At 37.2% G+C, this 19,213-nt stretch overlaps 1 protein-coding gene and 1 long non-coding RNA gene across 7 annotated transcripts in view; both read left to right on the top strand.

Moving 5' to 3' along the window:
* Positions 1-19,213, top strand: part of LOC127859486 (eukaryotic translation initiation factor 4B-like) — a 59,471-nt gene that overhangs the window by 32,822 nt on the left and 7,436 nt on the right. For 2 of the 6 annotated variants that reach the window (XM_052396955.1, XM_052396953.1), the window contains exons 7-15: positions 968-1,118; positions 9,875-10,065; positions 10,331-10,508; positions 13,043-13,071; positions 14,088-14,382; positions 15,175-15,320; positions 15,733-15,947; positions 16,410-16,553; positions 16,983-17,070. In XM_052396955.1, coding sequence (XP_052252915.1) covers positions 968-1,118; positions 9,875-10,065; positions 10,331-10,508; positions 13,043-13,071; positions 14,088-14,382; positions 15,175-15,320; positions 15,733-15,947; positions 16,410-16,553; positions 16,983-17,070 — 1,437 coding nt within the window. The remainder of the gene's footprint in view (positions 1-967; positions 1,119-9,874; positions 10,066-10,330; positions 10,509-13,042; positions 13,072-14,087; positions 14,383-15,174; positions 15,321-15,732; positions 15,948-16,409; positions 16,554-16,982; positions 17,071-19,213) is intronic. The other 4 variants (XM_052396956.1, XM_052396957.1, XM_052396959.1 and 1 more) reach the window with 4 other exon arrangements.
* On the top strand, positions 5,079-6,106 carry LOC127859496 (uncharacterized). Its single transcript, XR_008039414.1, has 3 exons — positions 5,079-5,292; positions 5,543-5,728; positions 6,022-6,106. It is a non-coding gene; the product is annotated as an uncharacterized LOC127859496 (long non-coding RNA).

Genomic DNA, 19,213 nt, shown 5'->3' with positions numbered 1-19,213 from the left:
TAATAAGCTTTAATGGACATAATTATCTGACCTGCCAATTTATATATTTTTATGCCCCCCTTCGAAGAAGAGGGGGTATATTGTTTTGCTCATGTCAGTCCGTATGTCTGTCTGTCCACCAGATGGTTTCCGGATGATAACTCAAGAACGCTTAGGCCTAGGATCATGAAACTTCATAGGTACATTGATCATGACTGGCAGATGACCTCTAATGATTTTTAGGTCACTAGGTAAAAGGTCAAGGTCACGGTGACTCGAAACAGTAAAATGGTTTCCGGATGATAATTCAAGAATGCTTACGCCTAGGATCATGAAGCTTCATTGGAACATTTTGTTTTTGATGTCGTTATTTCTGCTTCCACTACTGCTGTTGCGGCTGCAGCTGCATCAACTAATGCTGCTAAAGTAGTATAAATATAAGTAGCTGTAAAGTTTTTAAAAATTATAGTACATTACTTTTGTTCATAAGAAATATATAAGTTCTGGTGTTTCAAAATAAAATTTTGGTTAAAGCAATATAAATTATAATTTATTTTGCGTATTTTCATTTTCAAATTAGGATTCGAACCGATATTCGATATCCAAGCCTTTGGATTCGAATTCGGATCTGATAGAAATTTTGGATTCGCTGAAGCACTAATAAATATAAATTTTAGGGTCCTAGTAAATTTGTTCAGTTCATGCCCCTTGGGTCAAAACTGGTTCACATGATTTTTAAAGACTAACATAGCAAATAACTTAACTAATCTGTAACTGAAAGGGTCTTGGGTTTAATATTTGGCATGTAACCTTGTATAGAGAGAGGTCCTCTTCTAAATTAATTCAAATCATGCTTCTTGTTCAAAACTGACCATGTCCCATTGCATGGGTGAGCTATCTAGGGCCATATTGGCACTCTTTGTTTAAACATTTTCTGATTCTATAATTTGAAAGGCAATTTCGGTCACTTTTCACCTCTGGTTTTCAGCTTTTAACGATAGAGGGCCCAGCAAGTATGACGACCGAGGCGGACCGAGTCGCTATGACGACCGCGGGGGAGCTGGTCGCAATGACGACAGAGGGGGGCGGGACGAGCGAGGGGGTGGGAGGTATGAGACACGGCGAAATGGAGCAGACAGGTGGGCAGCCACTGAATTTTCATTGATTAGTCTAGGGCCCTGGGTCAATGTGGCCACTGATTGGGGCGAGGGGGGGGGGGGTACGGGACTATGGGCATCTTCACGTTTGAAAAGACCATCAGTAGGGATTTCACCCAAATAAAGTTTAAACTTAAAATTTGCTGAATAAAAAGTGCCATTCTGGATTTGCTATGAATTATCAGTGGCCACCATGAGAGTAATTATTTATAGTTACATTTTTCTCAAGCAGCATTATGATCTCATATTATTTGCTGCGCTTCCTCATTTGTATCTTAGCTGTACAAATATGTAAATGGGAACAGGATTTTAAATTGGTCTCACATTAAAGAATGCCAGAGGCCAGCAGGGCTTATGTCATGGTCCTGTGTCCGGCGTGCGTGCGTTCGTCCGTCCGTCTGTGCGTTAACTTTTTCTTTAAACATCTCCTAAAGTACTGGTCCAATTCTGATGAAATTTCCTTGGGTGAACCTCTATCAAATTTGTTCAAATTATGCCCCTGGGGTCAAATTTGACCCCGCCCCGGGGTTCACAAAATTGAAAATTTGCTTATAAAAGGCCTATTTTGTGAAAACTTTTAAAATCTTCTCGTCCATAACCATTGGGCCTAGGGTTATCAAATTGGGTATGTAGAGACATCTAATAGTCCTCTACCAAATTTCTTCAAATTTGACCCTGCCCCGGGGGTCACAAAATTGAACATATGCTTACATAAAGCCTATTTTATGCAAACTTTAAAAATCTTTTGGTCCATAAAAAACGTAGGGCCTAGTGCTACCAAATTCCGTATGAAGAGACATCTAATAGTTCTCTACTTAGTTTGTTTAAATTATGCCCCTGGGGTCAAATTAGACCCTGCCCCGGGAGTCACAAAAATGAAAATATGCTTAATATATCCAAGGCCTGCGAAATCTCTCAGCATTTTACACTTGTAGATTCTGCCTAAGCATTTTTTAAACGAGCGATATAATTGGCTGTCGTTTCCCAATCTTCCAATTGAAATCGGTTTTATAAAATGTGTTTAGTATTTCGTATGCAAATGGCGCCGTTGTGAAGGGAAAATTAAGATTATTGAAATGACAAATATCAATCGAATTAACAACTGACATCATATAGTTGGATAGGAATAATGAAATGTGTTTGTCAATGAAAAAGACTACGTTTTAGATACAAGAAACACATATTTTGTTTAGAAATGAGCACAGTGAATTTGTGTCACGTAAACCAGTGTTTCGGTCATACTTTTTCCTACTTTTTCATCAGGGTCCTACTTTTTTACAAAATCTTCCTACTATTCCTACTTTTTCATTTTAAATGGATTTTTTTTAAAGAATTTATTTAGTTAACTTGCAGGATGAATAAATCTATGGCATGACTGTATCCCTGTTAAGGTGCATTCATCTAGATGAGACCTGACAACCCATGCTGACACCTCTTCAGGAAGAATAGATATTTATTTCTTATGTAACTTTTGAAATTATTGACAAAAGTTGTTTTTTATGTCCCCCACCACTATAGTGGGGGACATATTGTTTTTGCCCTGTCTGTTGGTTGGTTGGTTTGTGTGTTTGTTTGTTTGCTCCAACTTTAAAATTTGCCATAAATTTTGCAATATTGAAGATAGCAACTTGATATTTTGCATGCATGTTTATCTCATGGAGCTGCACATTTTGAGTGGTGAAAGGTCAAGGTCATCCTTCAAGGTCAAAGGTCAACAAAAAAATCAAAGTGGCGCAGAAGGGGACATGGTGTTTCTGACAAACACATTTCTTGTTTTAAGTAACAATAGTGCCTTGTTTACTTCCTTAGCATTTTTACACTGCAGACTTCACTACCGTACCTACCAGTGAAGGAACCCATTGCTTATTCCAGTTTTATTTTGTTTCCATTGACAACAATTTGACCAAACCTTATGCATGTTTACATGATATTGCTGTTTGGAATGTAGAGATATAGAGATACATGATTGTATTGTATGAGTGGTTTGTAATATGGAATTTATTACACAAGCTATTTGAAAAGAAAAACTGATGCTTTGCCAAGTTTTTATCATTTACAAATACTGAATGTAATAAATTCCGTATAACATAACAATGAATATGATGTTCTATTGATAACATAGGTACACCATGTCGAGAAATTAAAGATAAATGCACAGAGCCTAAATGCCCTGATACATTTTCTGATGATGCCATAGCTAGTGAGGTAACTTCAAGGTGTTACAGTGTATTATTAAAAATATTTAACAGCATTATTACACTCTTGCGACGTCATCAATGATGTAAAAACAATTATTTGAAACTGGAATAAACAATGTAGTGCAACTGTTTCATTGACCAATCAATGATGTCATAAAAGATGTCAGGTGATAAGGTCCTATCTCATAGGACAATCCAGTGTGGGAGGGGGGGGGGGGGGAGTGGACGCGGCGTACGCCCCCCCCCCCCCCCCCCCCCAAAAAAAAAAAAAATCACCAAAGTACCCTTGTCAAATAAAAACGCACTTTTTACCAAAACACACATTTAGCGCACTTAAAAGTGCGTTAATTGTGTGTTTTTTGTTAATATGTGCGTTTTCAGTGATCAAAAGTGCATTTAAGTGCGCTTTTTGTGCGTTTTTGCTTTTCAAGTGCGTTATTTAAGTGAAAAAGTGCGTTTTTTGTGTGTTTTCTTCATCTGTAAGTGCGCTTTTGAGTGTAGATGTGAGCAAAATGTGTGTTTTTTATCTAAGAAGTGCGTCTTTTATTTAGGAAGTGCGTTTTTTGTAAGTTTTCTTCATCTGTAAGTGCGCTTTTGAGTGTAGATGTGAGCAAAATGTGTGTTTTTTATCTAAGAAGTGCGTCTTTTATTTAGGAAGTGCGTTTTTTGTAAGTTTTCTTCATCTGTAAGTGCGCTTTTGAGTGTAGATGTGAGCAAAATGTGTGTTTTTTATCTAAGAAGTGCGTCTTTTATTTAGGAAGTGCGTCTTTTATCTAAGAAGTGTGTTTTAAGGTTTACAGATGTGGGTTTTTTTCTCACAAAAGTGCGTTTTTCTATTTTGATGTGCGTCTTTTTTAAGCATAAGTTAGTCTTTTATTTCATAAGTGCGTTTTTATCATATGATCTGTTTTAAAAGGATGTATCTAAAAAGACACATGTTTAACACACTTCTTAAAAAGTGCGTCTTTAACAACCGTTTAGCAAATGTTGTACAGAAATTGAACAAGAAACAAAATTGTTGCAGGCTCTAACAATTTATTTACATCAAATGATTAAACATAGACATATATCTCAGTAACCTGTAATAATATAAGGGGCAGTTTGAATAATTACTGGTTGTCCATATTAACCTGTTTAATGTTTACATACTTTATCATACAATTTCAATGCATACCCTATTGCTTACGTTTTAATCTCAAACATTTCTAAAAATTTCCACCTAAATCAGACTGTGTATAACTAATTAAAAATATTGAAAGTGTCAAAAGTATTATGTGGCCTTGATAGTATCAATTATATTTCCTCAACATAAATAAGTATTTGAACTTTCTTATACTGATATTTATACCCTAATACAATTAATGTCTACCACATTGACCATAAACATACATTTTAAAAGGCAATTAAAATAATATTTATACTATTAATATTATTTGCTAAAATCATTCAGCATGTTATATTTAAATATTTACAATTAAATATAATGTGTTAAGGGTGCTGTGTATTATTCAATAAATATTTTGGTGTTGAAATGACTGCCTTATCAGTATTTCTCAAATTATGCAATTTTTGGCTTAGACACAGCATGGTATCAGATAAGAGAATAGCCAGTCCCTATCAGTCCTCCATCTAAGCCTAACTAAGGGGTGTTGATATACTTTTGATTTGTTCAGGCACCATCTATTTAAGAACCACAGATAGGAAGTTATTTTTTGAAAACAAGCAGCATCAGCATCTGACTTTAAGCTAGAATTAAGACTTATTATTTTAGTGTAAAATGTCTTGAAATACTTTCAGCATGAAGTATTGTGTGATGAAAAAAATGTGTATTTACTACAATGTGTAAATCAACAATAAAGGAGATTAAAAGTGGGTGGTTAAAGACATATAAAGTGATATGGTATAGTTCAACAACTGCCTGTATTTTTGGAATACTGAAGAACAGTCTGTTGTAACAGGTTCGTATTTTCAATTCTGCATCCCTTTTTTATTTAGTTTATTGAATTAATAATGATCATTATCATATTTATGTATTGTCACTGGGAAATGTAAATGGATGAGTAAATGTAATGCAATTTTAAAGAAAAACAACACCATTTGAATTATTATGGCTGTATTTTATGTCATCTTAAAGTTATTTATACCTATTTTTGGTCATTAATGAACAGATTTTTCCCCCATATTAAATGAGAACTTTTAAATTTATAGGTTAAACCCCATGGAAAGAATGTGCATCATCGCATCGCCTGCCAAAAAAGGGAGCAAAAAAGAGACTACCTGATGTATGGACTTGAATACCAGGTTTTACCCTGCACAAGCTGGCCGACATGAGGAGAACAGGAGTGGGAAAACCGCGCCCTCTCCTTGACCAAGAAAAGCTGGATTTGTTTAGAGGTAAAACTATACAGGGTACTGGTTATTGCATTTTAAAGGTGTCACACTTCCGACCAGTCCACACAGCAAAATGAGACCACGTATCTTGGTACATTTTCGAACAGTATTTTCTATCAAACGTATTTATTTATGAAAAGCGTTAAGTCACATGTGATCAGGGGATTAAAATTGCAAAATAAACAACCAAAAACAACAAGCAAACAAACTAGTTTTGATTTAAATTTATAATTTTTATAGCAACAAGATTACCATAACAGCAATATTCAACACTTACATTATAAAATATCTTTCAGGACCTGATCAAATGAGATCATGCACGAGACGCATCGCGCAAAGGCCATGACAGTATAATTGTTGCAAAGAAGTTTGACCGGCTAGTGGAAGACTTGGAGAGAAAGATGAGAGCTGCACTCCGCTGCCTCAAAGAAATACTGAAAGGCCTTGATTGATATGCATCTTTCTTATGTATATAGCTGTTCGTGTGTATATACTGTACATGTTATTATAGTATGCTATTATTTTTTGTTTATTTATAATCAAATTATGTTTATATTTATTTCATCAAATTGCCATTGATATTTAATTACTCATGTATGTTAAAAAATGTTGGTGTACGTTAAAGTATAAAATTGAATTATCTTGTAATTATTAAAATACACAAATATATATGTTTATATAATTATTGGTTTTTATTGCATATCTGAATTAAAAAAAACTTTTAACAGCATATAATTGAATCAACTGTTAAGGCAAAAGATGCACCTTTAACGCACATGTGTGCTTTTTGTGAGTGCGTTTTTTGCTGCCATTCATTTGCGTAAATTGTGCGTTTTGTGTGGGTTATAACTGCGCTTAACGTGCGTTAAATGTGCGCTTTTTGTGAGTTAAATGTGCGCTTTTTTATTTAAAAAGCGCACATTTAACGCACATAAAAGCTCACATTTAACACACATGTGCGCTTTTATGTGGGTTATAACTGCGCTTTTCGTGAGTTAAATGTGCGCTTTTTAAATAAAAAAGCGCACATTTAACTAACAAAAAGCGCACATTTAATGCACTTAAAAGCGCACATTTTACACACATAAATGGCAGGCAAAAACGCACTTATAAAAAGCGCAAGTTTAACGCACATTTAACGCACATAAAAGCGCACTTTAACACACATGTGCGCTTTTATGTGGGTTATAACTGCGCTTTTTGTGAGTTAAATGTGCGCTTTTTAAATAAAAAAAGCGCACATTTAACTCACAAAAAGCACACATTTAACGCACTTAAAAGCGCACATTTTACACACATAAATGGTAGTCAAGCGCACGTTTAACGCACATTTAACGCACATAAAAGCGCACATTGAACACACTTATAAAAAGCACACGTTTAACGCACATAAAGCGCACATTTATCCACAAAAAGGGCACATTTTCTTGTTTGTTTGTTTTTGTTAAAAACTCACTCGGTAAGAAAAAGCGCACAAAAAACGCAGTGCCAATACCGCCACGTTTAACGCACGCAAAACGTACGTAAAACGTACATTTCACACACTTTTTTGAGAAGGGTAAAGTCAATTCATTTCATGTTTCACACTTAACTAGATCTTAATCACCTATTTAAACTTGTCAAAGGCCTCAAAATCACTAAAATAATGGAGCTTCCTGACGGCTGTACCCCCAAAACGATAAACTATGCACTTTTTGGCATTATAATAAGGTACTTTGATGAAAGTATAAAAGGCTTGACGTGCTCGAGAAGAGAAGTGGTTGTGAAAGCCTTCAAATTAATAAAAATCGTGAAGCTTTCGGGGGGCTTAGCCCCCTAGACATTATAAGAAGGTACTGAGATGAAAGATAGAAATAGCATTGAACTAAAGATGTGAAATGCAAGATATTGAAAGGTAAACAAATTATATATATTAATTTAACTCAGTTTAATTTATCATTAACACAAGAAGAACACTCAAGTGTGTTTGTTTATATTTAGTCCATTAACCTTGTTTGTATATAACATTTTATAAAAAAAATTGTATTGTTTTGTTTGTTTTCACCAAATGGTTAGTATTATTCTTTTAGGTTAACATTTTCAAAATTCTTGTTTTATTATATTTATCAATTTTTTTTTTTAATGACATCATTTTATGATTTATAAACAGATTGCAAAAAAATTTTGTTCAAGATAAACTTAACAACAAATTGTTACATTGAAATTAAGTGATTTTAATATTCAGAAGCAAAAAAGTAAGGAGAAACCAACTTAGAAAAGTTGTATCTATTAAAAGTATATTCTACCAATGCTGTGAACAATCCCCTTGTTTATAACATGACTGCCGCTAAGTCTATTACTAGCAACCTATCAGAGAATAGGTCAGATACCTTATTTCAATATATGGCAATCCTAGTATTTTTCAAAAACAAACATGACAGGTAACCAATGTCAGATGGAAAAAGTAAAGGAAAGTTAGGTCAAGTTAATTGTTTGTCATGATATCTCTTTGAACCTCATGCCATATGCATGAAGTGTTCCCATGAACCCAACATCTTGATGAATTATAATTCAATTTTTTGTCTCGTAAACATTTACTTTGTTTAACAAACAACCTCTACAAAGTTATCATTCCTACTGCCTTTCGGCACCCCATGAACCTGAAAAACTTTATGTTTCCTCAGGCAAATATCTTCTTTGTACAATAAACAATTTCTTCACCACTTTAACAATCCTGCTACACTCACTAATGCCTCAAGAATGAAGCAAAGTTAAGGTGATCTACATCATTAGGTATTTTGCATATGTCATGAACTATATAAGTAACAGAAACTTTGAAACCTACAAACACTTTTTGGAATTTTGGAAAAAGATTCATGATTGAATGAAGGAACATTCATTAATATTGTAGAACATGCGTAGATTTGAACTTCAGCATCTAAAAATATGTGAAATAGAAAGAACGACAAAATCTTTTGGAGAGATAAATGTACCTACGTTATAAGCAAAGTACCTGTGCGACAATTCCCGGACTTTTTAGTCTGTTTAGTTATCACCGTAGTAACGTTTTCCATATATAAAAAATGCTCACCCTTCCAACTTTAAGCGCCCAGTGGGACAAGGGACAGAAAGAGAAAGTCACATGCTTGAGTACATTTCAACCCATGCGCATTGCACGCTTTTTTTGCATAAAAAACAATGGAGCGATACAGGGTCACCATGGCCCTCTTGTTTCATGAAACTTGAAACATTGATAGATGGCAATATGGACATTATGCACGTCATTTCATTTTGTTTCTATGTCAAAAATTTAAAAAAATATTCTGACAATAGTGGAGCCGAAAGGGGACATATATTGCTTGGCAATAAGCTTGTTTTTTATGCCCCCCTTCGAAAAAGAGGGGGTTTATTGTTTTGCTCATGTCGGTTTATCGGTCCGTCCGTCTGTCAACCAGATGGTTTCCCGATGATGACTCAAGAACGCTTAGGCCTAGGATCATGAAACTTCATAGGTACATTGGTCATGACTGGCAGATGACCCCTATTGATTTTCAGGCCACGAGGTCAAAGGTCAAGGTCACAGTGACTCGAAACAGTAAAATGGTTTCCAGATGATAACTCAAGAATGCTTTCGCCTAGGATCATGAAACTTCATCGGTACACTGATCATGACTTGCAGATGGCCCCTATTAATTTTCAGGTCAATAGGTCAAAGGTCAAGGTCACAGTGACTCGAAACAGTAAAATAGTTTCCTGATAAAAACTCAAGAATAAATAGGCCTAGGATCATTAAACTTCATAGGTACATTGATCATAACTGGCAGATGACCCCTATTGATTTTCGGGTCACTAAGTCAAAGGTCAAGGTCACAGTGACTAAAAACGTATTCACACAATGGCTGCCACTACAACTGACAGCCCATATGGGGGGCATGCATGTTTTACAAACAGCCCTTGTTTTGTTTACTGTAGATTTTTAGATCCAATGTTTGCATTTATCTATATAAAGTATTCAATGACACAAACTTAAATATCTGCCAAAATCTGTGTAAAGGTCTCTAAGATTGAATTCAGTTTATTAAAATCTGCAGATTTAATCGATTTAAACCGTTTGACAATCAGCAGTTGCCAAACTTTACAGAAGTGTTCATTTTTGCTGCACTGTTGCAGGTTTGAAGAAAGAGGCGAGGACAAGGGTCCCTGGCAGAGAGGAGCAGAGAGGGCGGAAAGACCCGGGGGTGACTACGGCAGGAAGGATGACCGCTATGGGGGCGGTGATCGCTATGGAGATGACCATCGTGATGACAGACGAGGCAGAGACGGGTATGGGGGAGGCAGAGATAGGCAGGACGACAGAGATGGTGGGTACAGAATGAGAGATGTTAATTTGAATAAATTCCTGTTATGCTTTTATAATGTTTTATGCTATGAAAGAATTGGGGGCAAGGGGATTTATTTAATTTACATTTGTATTTGTGTTTTGTTTTTTTTTCTGATACTGGGATAGTCATTTAGTTAAACAAATTTAAATATCTTATTTGATATAGTTTGCCTCAATGCTTCAGAAAGAAGGCCTTGTTACAGACTCTTTGCGTTTTGTTCTGTGTACCCAGTGTTAATCTGCAGGTGGAAGGCGTGCATTTGGTACTGGTTTCCGTAGAGATGACGATCGCGGGGGTGATCGCGGTGGTGACCGTGGTGGTGATCGTGGTGGTGACCGTGGCTGGGAGAGGGGAGGGGGATTCAGGGGGGACCGGGACAGAGGGTACGGAGGGGACCGACCTGGCCCAGATAGAGAGGACAGGTACGGCACTTCTGTCTTTTTGTTCAGACATGGGGTCATTCTGACAGAAACTTTAGGGGGAAATTATTTCTCTTCAATTAGGGATATTAGGGAGCAGTGACTCTACTTTTGTGGAATTTAGTGCGAAATTTAATTACTTCTATCAACTTAAGTCTGTTTAAAAATATGGAGCATATTAGCTAATATATCCATGAATGTACTAGAGATAAATCTTTTACTAAAAGTAATTATCCAATGAATGTATGTAGCAGACTAATAAAAAAATATGTCACAATCCATGTTTGAGGCATGTAATACACCTTTCACTTCCAGAAAAGGTGAATTTAAAACTGTGACTGATGTAAATAGTCAACACTAAAATCATTTATTTCTTGTCTGTCATTAGGATTTCAATTGAATAGAGATGGTATGTTTAAACAAAAAGGTTGCAAAATATGTCACAATATCCTAGTAACACGAAACTTTTTGTTTAGGATGTTTTTATGAACTGGGTTGTATTTATTGATTAATTATGGATATTAACAGTGGATGAATTGCCTGTAGGGCACATATGTTGAAATGGGTCGCATAACTGTTGGAAATGTTCAGCGATTTTGATTGTATCTAATCAGGGAATGAAATGCGCCCTTGAAGGGAAAATGTATCACTTTGCTGACCTCTAGGGTGACCCCTGAATGCTGTGTTCCATGGTTGAGAATATAATGTATTGCATTTTGACAATATTTGTTATACCCCCATTACCATTGGTAATGGGGGCTATATAGGAGTCACTTTGTAGGTCGGTCTGTCCCAAAATTTCATCCAATCTTCACCAAACTTGGTCACAAGTTGTATCTTGATGATGTATAGGTCAAGTTTGAATATGGGTCATGCCGGGTCAAAAACTAGGTCATGGGGTCACTTGTTGTGTTTTAAATCGAAAGTTTGTCCGGACCATAACTATGTCATTTATTGTTAGATTTTAAAATGACTCTGTACATAAATAACTTTGTTCACCATCATGGGACGGTGTGTCGTGTGAAAAAAGTACGGCGATATCTCCAAGGTCAAGGTCACACTTGCAGTTCAAGGGTCAAATGCTTGTCCAGGCCATAACTTTATCATTTATTGTGAGATTTTAAAATCAATTATCAAATTTGTTCACCATCATGGGACGGTGTGTAGCGCGAAAGAATTACGTCTATATCTCCAAGGTCAAGGTCACACTTTGAGTTCAAAAATCAAAAACTGCCATAAATGAGCTTGTCGGGGCCATAACTATGTCGTTTATTGTGAGATTTTTAAAATCATTTGGCACATTTGTTCACGATCATTTGACGGTGTGTTGCGCGAAAGAATTATGTTGATATCTCCAAGGTGAAGGTCACACTTTAAGTTCAAAGAGCAAAGGTCAAAAATGGCCATAAATAAGCTTGTCCGGGCCATAACTATGTTGTTCATTGTGAGATTTTAAAATCATATGGCACATTTGTTCACCATCATTTGCCGGTGTGTCGCGCAAATGAATTACGTCCTGATCTCCAAGGTCAAGGTCACACTGTGAGTTCAAAGGTCAAAAATGGCCATAAATGAGCTTGTCGGGGCCATTACTATGTTGTTTATTGTGAGATTTTAAAATCATATGGCACATTTGTTCATCATAATTGGACGGTGTCTTGCGCGAAAATTTTACATTGATATCTCCAAGGTCAAGGTCACACTTTGAGTTCAAAGGTAAAAAATTGCCATAAATGAGCTTGTCCGGGCCATAACTATGTCGTTTATTGTGAGATTTTAAAATTATTTGGCTCTTTTGTTCACCATCATTGGACGGTGTGACGCGCGAAAGAATTTCGTTGATATCTCAAAGGTCAAGGTCACACTTTGAGTTCAAAGGTATAAAATGGCAATAAATGATCTTGTCTGGGCCATAACTATGTCATTCATTGTGAGATTTTAAAATGACTCTGTACATAAATTTTGTTCACAGTCATTGGAGGGCGTGTCATGTGAAAGAATTTAAGAGTTCAAAGGTCAAAATGGCTATTAATGATAATGGCATAATAATTCTTAAAAATTGCCCTAAATTAGATTCTCTAGTTTTGTGAAGACAGCATGCAAAATAGTCTGTGTCAATACGGCACGTGGGGGTATACGTCACGTCTGTGACAAAGCTCTAGTTTAAATAAGAATTGACATAAACATAAGCATTATGTCGTTAATTGGAATAAAAACTTTTTAAAATTTAATTTAGACAATTGAGTGTGTCTATGTTTTGAACTTATTAAGCTACAGTAATGGACTAGCTATGTCAGTTTGAAACCATTTATACTTAGCTATTTCCAGGCTGCCGCTTTACTGATAGCTCGTAAATATGGAACTTATTGCAATTCACAGCTTGTAGCTACATTGTAATATGTAATAGAGTCTGTGGAATAGTCATTGAGATGTAGTATTGAGAATTGATCTTAGTGGTCTTGGATTTTATGTACCAGTTAGAGCAGGCAACATGGAAAAAAATTAAGGTCTTTCTACTGTCTTGTTTCTTTTTTCAGACATGATCGACAAAATAGCAGAGAAGCGGGTATGTTTTTGTCATTATGTACTTTAAAATTAATAATATTTGTTTGCATGCAATTATTATTTTTTGGGTTGGGGATGGGGCGGGGGGGGGGGGGGTGGTTAAACAAATCAATTTGGTTGCTTCTTATATTTTTAATGTTATTTACTATTCAAATATGGATAATTGCTAAACTTTAACTATATAGTCCATGTGTTTAGGCTGGGATCACAAAAGGGTTAATATAGACCTGTCCGGTTACATACTATTTTAATTTGTGAATTCCAAACAATGTCATTATCCCCAGGCTTTTTGAAAAGCGTGGGGATATTGTGGTTATCTCCGCCGGTTGTCCGTCCGTCCATCAGTCCTGGCCACTATCTCCTCCTACACTATTAGCACTAGAACCTTGAAACTTACACACATGGTAGCTATGAGCATATGTGCGACCCTGCACTATTTGGAATTTTGATCTGACCCCCGGGTCAAAAGTAATGGGTGTTTGGTTGGGGCTGGGTCAGAGATTCTCACTCATTTTTTTAGATTATTTTACATTAACTTCTTCATTTCTACACCGATTTACTTCAAATTGATACTGAACCACTCTTATGACAATACGGTCAATCTCAACTATGCATGGCCCCATTACCAACCCTGGGGCGTCTTGCCCGCATAGACCACACCCACCCAAAATTGCCTTTTACTATAATTTCTTCCTTTCTACACCGATTCACTTCTACTTGATTCTGAACTTATATAATGACAATATGACAATACGGTCAATCTCAATTATGCATGGTCCCATAACCAACCCTGGGGCGCCCCTGGGTCAAACATGCGGCGTGGGGATACGCGTCGGCCTCTGCCGCGCCATTTCTAGTTGTCAATTGTAATTGTGTATTTTGCTTTTCTGAATCGGACGAGGACCAATATTATAGCTGTAGAGGATTTTTTATCAAAGAACCTCTATTATTTTATAAGAGACCTCTCAATCTTGCCAAAACTTGTACTTGTCTCATGATCTGACTCCACTACTTCAGAGCCCCCAATTGAGAGGCCACGCCTGCATCTTCAGCCCCGCACCAAACCTGCAGAGCGCACAGAGCCCGAGCAGCAGGAACATAAACCCCAGAAGGCCGCCTCCATCTTCGGGAGTGCCAAACCCGTGGACACAGCGCAGCGTGAGCGAGAGATTGAAGAGCGCCTAATGAAGCAGCGCGAGGGGCCCCCTGCAGGGAAGAGTTCCCTCGAGGCGCGGGGTTACGGGCGTAGCCATGGTTACGAGGACACCAGACCTGGGGACATGCATGGGGAGGAGAAGGAGAACAGGAATGTGTAAGTTGGGGCCTACTGCGATCAGGGGTGTGATTTTTTTCACCTTCGAGCTGATTTAAACATTTTTAATGTCAAACTTATTTTACAAACAGTTATAAAGTTTGCTTGATCGATGTACAAAGGAAGAGCTTAAAGGGGCCTTTTCACGTTTTGGTAAATTGACAAAATTATATAAAAAAATTGTTTCAGATTTGCAAATGTTTGTTGTAGTTATAATATTTGTGAGGTAATACTGAACATTTACCATGCACTTAAATATCCAATATATGCATCTTTTAACGATTTAAAAATCTGAAAATTATAGTGTTGCAACGCAAAATGATTGAATAATTTGGAGAGTTCTGTTGTTGTCGTTCTATTTTGTGATACTACGAGGATGGCCTATGTAAAGCATAAAATACATCATTCATTGTATGAGCCTGGGTTGCCAAGTGGTCTTAGCGATTCCCTTTTGCTCCAGGGGTCTGTGGTTCAAGCCTTGAGGGTTACATTTTTTCTTTGTTTAATTTTATTCTTGTTTTTTTACTGGAGCTTTTTAGATCCGATTTTTACATAAATCAATATAAAGAATTTAATGAAAAACTTTAATGCATGTATAAATCTGTGACAAAGGCCCCTTTAATTGAACACTTGTAATGTGGGAAGGGCATTCTCCTCCCCTGAGGTGGTTCTTAAATCACACCCATGACGATACATATTTGGACATGGGTACTGTCTCTTTATATTATAAAGAAAATCGTGTTTGTGAATTAAGCTGTTCACACTTACCTTAGTTCTTGTTGTTCTATTTAGCAGCAGTGACAAAGATTTGGACATGGGTCCTGTCTCTTCTAGATCCAAGGGGGATGCTGGTGGCAGACGACGCTCAGGAAGTGACAGGTCTGAAGACGGGGAAGGACGCAGGGAGAGGAAAACCAGCGGCAGCTCGCGCAAAAAAGGTAGGCAGATTTGTCCTCATACATGTCTTGCAAGTTTTATAATGTTTGCGAACGGTTTGTGTTTTGAAAACTTCCTTCTTTGAGAACAATGTAAATTCATAAAATTCGTATTGTCTCTGGCAGTAATATACAAACATTCTTTAGAACTAATCAACTTTCATTGGTTAAGAGTGGTAATCAACTGCATCAGGGTATGCGTCTGATATTTGCGGTTTTGCTTTTAAAAAAGTGCAAATGGCTATATGAAATCAGCAAAAAAAATAACTTGTTTGCTGCTCATCAATATCAAAGGGTTGAAAATGAAGCCTTTACAACTTGAATATATTAAGAAAGTTATTTAATTTAATAAGATTTTCTAAAAGACAACAAATATGTCAAAATGCATATTTAAGTGGTGAATGCTTGATCTTAGGTTCAGTGTCCTCAGTGGGTCGGTCCCGTCAGGACAGCGGTGAGAAGGGGGCTGGGCCTGGGGAGGTGTTCCAGGAGAGGGAGGAGGAGCGCCAGTACACCACGGCCCAGAGCCCGCCGGGCCAGCCCGAGGAGCCGGTCAAGCTGGTACCAGCCCCACCGCCCAAGGAGAACATCTGGGAGAAGAGGAAGATTTCTCAGGTATCAGACACTGTGGTAAGAAACATTTGAACCACGTCATTTGAAAAGTGGGCTTAATGCATGATCATAGTGATGTCCCAAATTAGACTGTGCAGTCTGCACTGGCTAATCAGGGACGAAACTTTACACTTTTATGGTATTTTTCGCATTAATTAGTCTCTTGGCAAGAATCCATTTTTAGGCGGAAAGTGTCATCCAGGATTAGCCTGTGCAAACTGCACAGTCATATCAGGCATGTCTCTTTAGGCGCATGCATTAAGCCACGTTTTCCCAAAACAAGCCTCATTTACATAAGGGACGCTTGACCAGTTGTTAAAACTTTGTTCTTCCACTTTTTGGTTTGTTTCTAGGCTTGTAAGTGTCATAAATAAAATTAAATTAATTGGAGTTTGCAACTATGTTCTTGTTTGACCACATGGAATGTCAAATTATACTTGGTATTGATTGGCAATTCCTGGCATGTATGTGCCCTTACAGACCAGTCAGCCATCTGATGCCAGGTCTCCCCCTGCTCAGTCAGGGAACAGTGAGACTGGTTCACATGGTAAGCCTCCAGCTGAAGTGACAAACCAGAGAAAACCCGAGAACCAGCCTGCCCAGCCAGCATCTTCACCCTCTCAAGTAAGTTGTCTGTGCTTGATTTCTGTCTGACATGTTTTTGCCATGTGAAACATTTTGGTTATTAACTACCTTCCTGTTCAAATACGACATTAAAAAAAAAATCTTTCAATGTTGAAGTTAATAAAAATTGTTTACCCCCACTCTTACCTTAATTAAGGTAAATAATTAGATAATTATTTTGGTAATTATTAACACCAAGATCCTAATCAGTTCATGAAGTAGTTTGTTTTGTTTTGCAAATATGATAATACCCTGCTTATAAGACAACATGAGGGTCTTAGTAGAAATTGTCTTAGCAAGACGGTCGCTTAATTGCGATAACTCACATCACTAAGTATTTGTGCATGCTTGTGTTTTTTCTAATTTTAAAGAATATACCAGTTTCATACGCCTCAAGGCATATTTGATTTCATTCACTTTGGTTTGCAGGCAGCTCCTAGTCGTCCAGAGGCCAAGAAAGAGTTTGTGCCTGCAGAGCCACCCAAGGAGAATCCCTGGACTCGGGGCAAACAGGACAGTAAGCACACCTTGGAAAAAACCAATGGGCCTTTCATTTTAGCTCTGCCAAAACTGGGCTTTACCCTTTTCCACTCAGAAGCATATGAAAATGGCTATGTGCAAAACAGCATAAAACCTGCAAGTAGCTCGCAGTCTGTTCAGGTTTTATGCTGTTTGCTGCTGATCAGTATCTAAGGTTTGGAATTGAAGCCTTACAAACTTAAATCTTGTAAGAAAGGTCTTAAATTAAATTTAACATTCTAAGGAACTACACATGTGGGAAAATACGTATCTAAGTGGTAAAGGGTTAATGCATGTGCTTAAAGTGTCCTCCCATACGTATCTAAGTGGTAAAGGGTTAATGCATTGCTTAAAGTGTCCTCCCATACGTATCTAAGTGGTAAAGGGTTAATGCATGTGCTTAAAGTGTCTTCCCATACGTATCTAAGTGGTAAAGGGTTAATGCATGTGCTTAAAGTGTCCTCCCATACGTATCTAAGTGGTAAAGGGTTAATGCATGTGCTTAAAGTGTCCTCCCATATACGTATCTAAGTGGTAAAGGGTTAATGCATTGCTTAAAGTGTCCTCCCATATACGTATCTAAGTGGTAAAGGGTTAATGCATTGCTTAAAGTGTCCTCCAAAATTAGCCTTAGCAGTCTTATAGACTAATCAGGGATGACAAGTTCCACTTAAATGGTATTTTTCATTTAAACGATGTGTTTTGTTAGCAAAAATCCCGTTAAAGCCGAAATAGTTGTCTCCGATTAGCCTGTGGTGACTGCACAGTGAGAGGACACTTTACTCACATGCATTAAGCCCAGTTTTCGTAGAATGAGTCTTACCAGTATATATAAAAGATGCTATGGGTATTTGCATTGACGGGGTCCTATTTTGCTCTAAGGTGTATATGACCAGTCTGTTTCCATCCATGTTTAGGTAGCATAAAGCATTTCCATGAACATTTCAAAGCTGAACATTTTTTACAAGTTTTATGTATTTCAACAGTACAATGTTCAGATATGCAGTGTTTTTTTTAGCTCACCTGAGCACAACGGGCTCATGAGGAGCTTTTGTGATCGCCTTTTGTCTGTCGTTTGTCGTGCGTCCGTCGTCAACATTTGCCTTGTGAACACTGTAGAAGTCACATTTGATGCCCAATCTTCATGTAACTTCGTCAAAAGGTTTGTCTTAATGATATGCTGGTTGAGTTAAAAAATGGTTTTGGTCCATCGAAAATCATGGCCGCCAGGGGGCGGGGCAGTATTCCTTCGTCAAAACATTGGATTCATTGATATCTCGGACGAGTTCGAAAATGGTCCAGATCGGTGAAAAGACATGGCCTTCAGGGGGCAGGGCAGTTTTCTCTATATGTATATAGTGAAAACATGTGAACACTCTAGAAGTCACATTGTTGGTCAAATCTTCATGAAATTTGGTCAGAACATTTGTTTCCTGGATACATCAGTTGAGTTCGAAAATGGTTTGGATTGGAAAAAAAACATGGCCGCCAGGGGGTTCTTTTTCCTTATGTTTATACAGTAAAAAAAGCTTGTGAACACACTAGAAGTCACATTTTTTGCCTAATCACCATGAAATTTTATCTAAACATCGCTTTTATATGTTTCTCGGACGAGTTCAAAAATGGTCATGATCGGTGAAAAAACATGGCCGCCAGGGGGCAGGGCAGTTTTCTCTATATGTACATGTATATAGTGAAAACGTGAACAGTCTAGAAGACAAATTTTTTCCCTTTATTAAATTTGGTCAGAACATTTTTTTCCCGGATACCACAGTTGAGTTCAAAATGGTTTGGATCGGTAAAAAAACATGGCCGCCAGGGGGGGTCTTTTTCCTTATATTATATAGTAAAGAAGCTTGTGAACACGCTAGAAGTCACATTTTTTGCCTAATCATCATGAAATTTGGTCAAAACATTGGTTTTGTGAATATCTCGGACGATTTCGAAAATGGTCGTAATCATTTGAAAAACTTGGCCGCCAGGGTGTGGGGCAGTTGTCTCTATATGTATATAGTGAAAACATGAGAGCAGTCTTGGAGACACATTTTTTGCCTAATCTTCATGAAATTTGGTCAGAACATTTGTTTCATGGATATGACGGTTGAGTTTTGAAAATGGTTTGGATCGGTAAAAAACCATGG

Source organism: Dreissena polymorpha, chromosome 15, assembly GCF_020536995.1.
Source record: "Dreissena polymorpha isolate Duluth1 chromosome 15, UMN_Dpol_1.0, whole genome shotgun sequence".
NCBI lineage: Eukaryota > Metazoa > Mollusca > Bivalvia > Myida > Dreissenidae > Dreissena > Dreissena polymorpha.
Note: the sequence above shows the minus strand (reverse complement) of the source record. Positions and strands in the feature narration are given on the sequence as shown.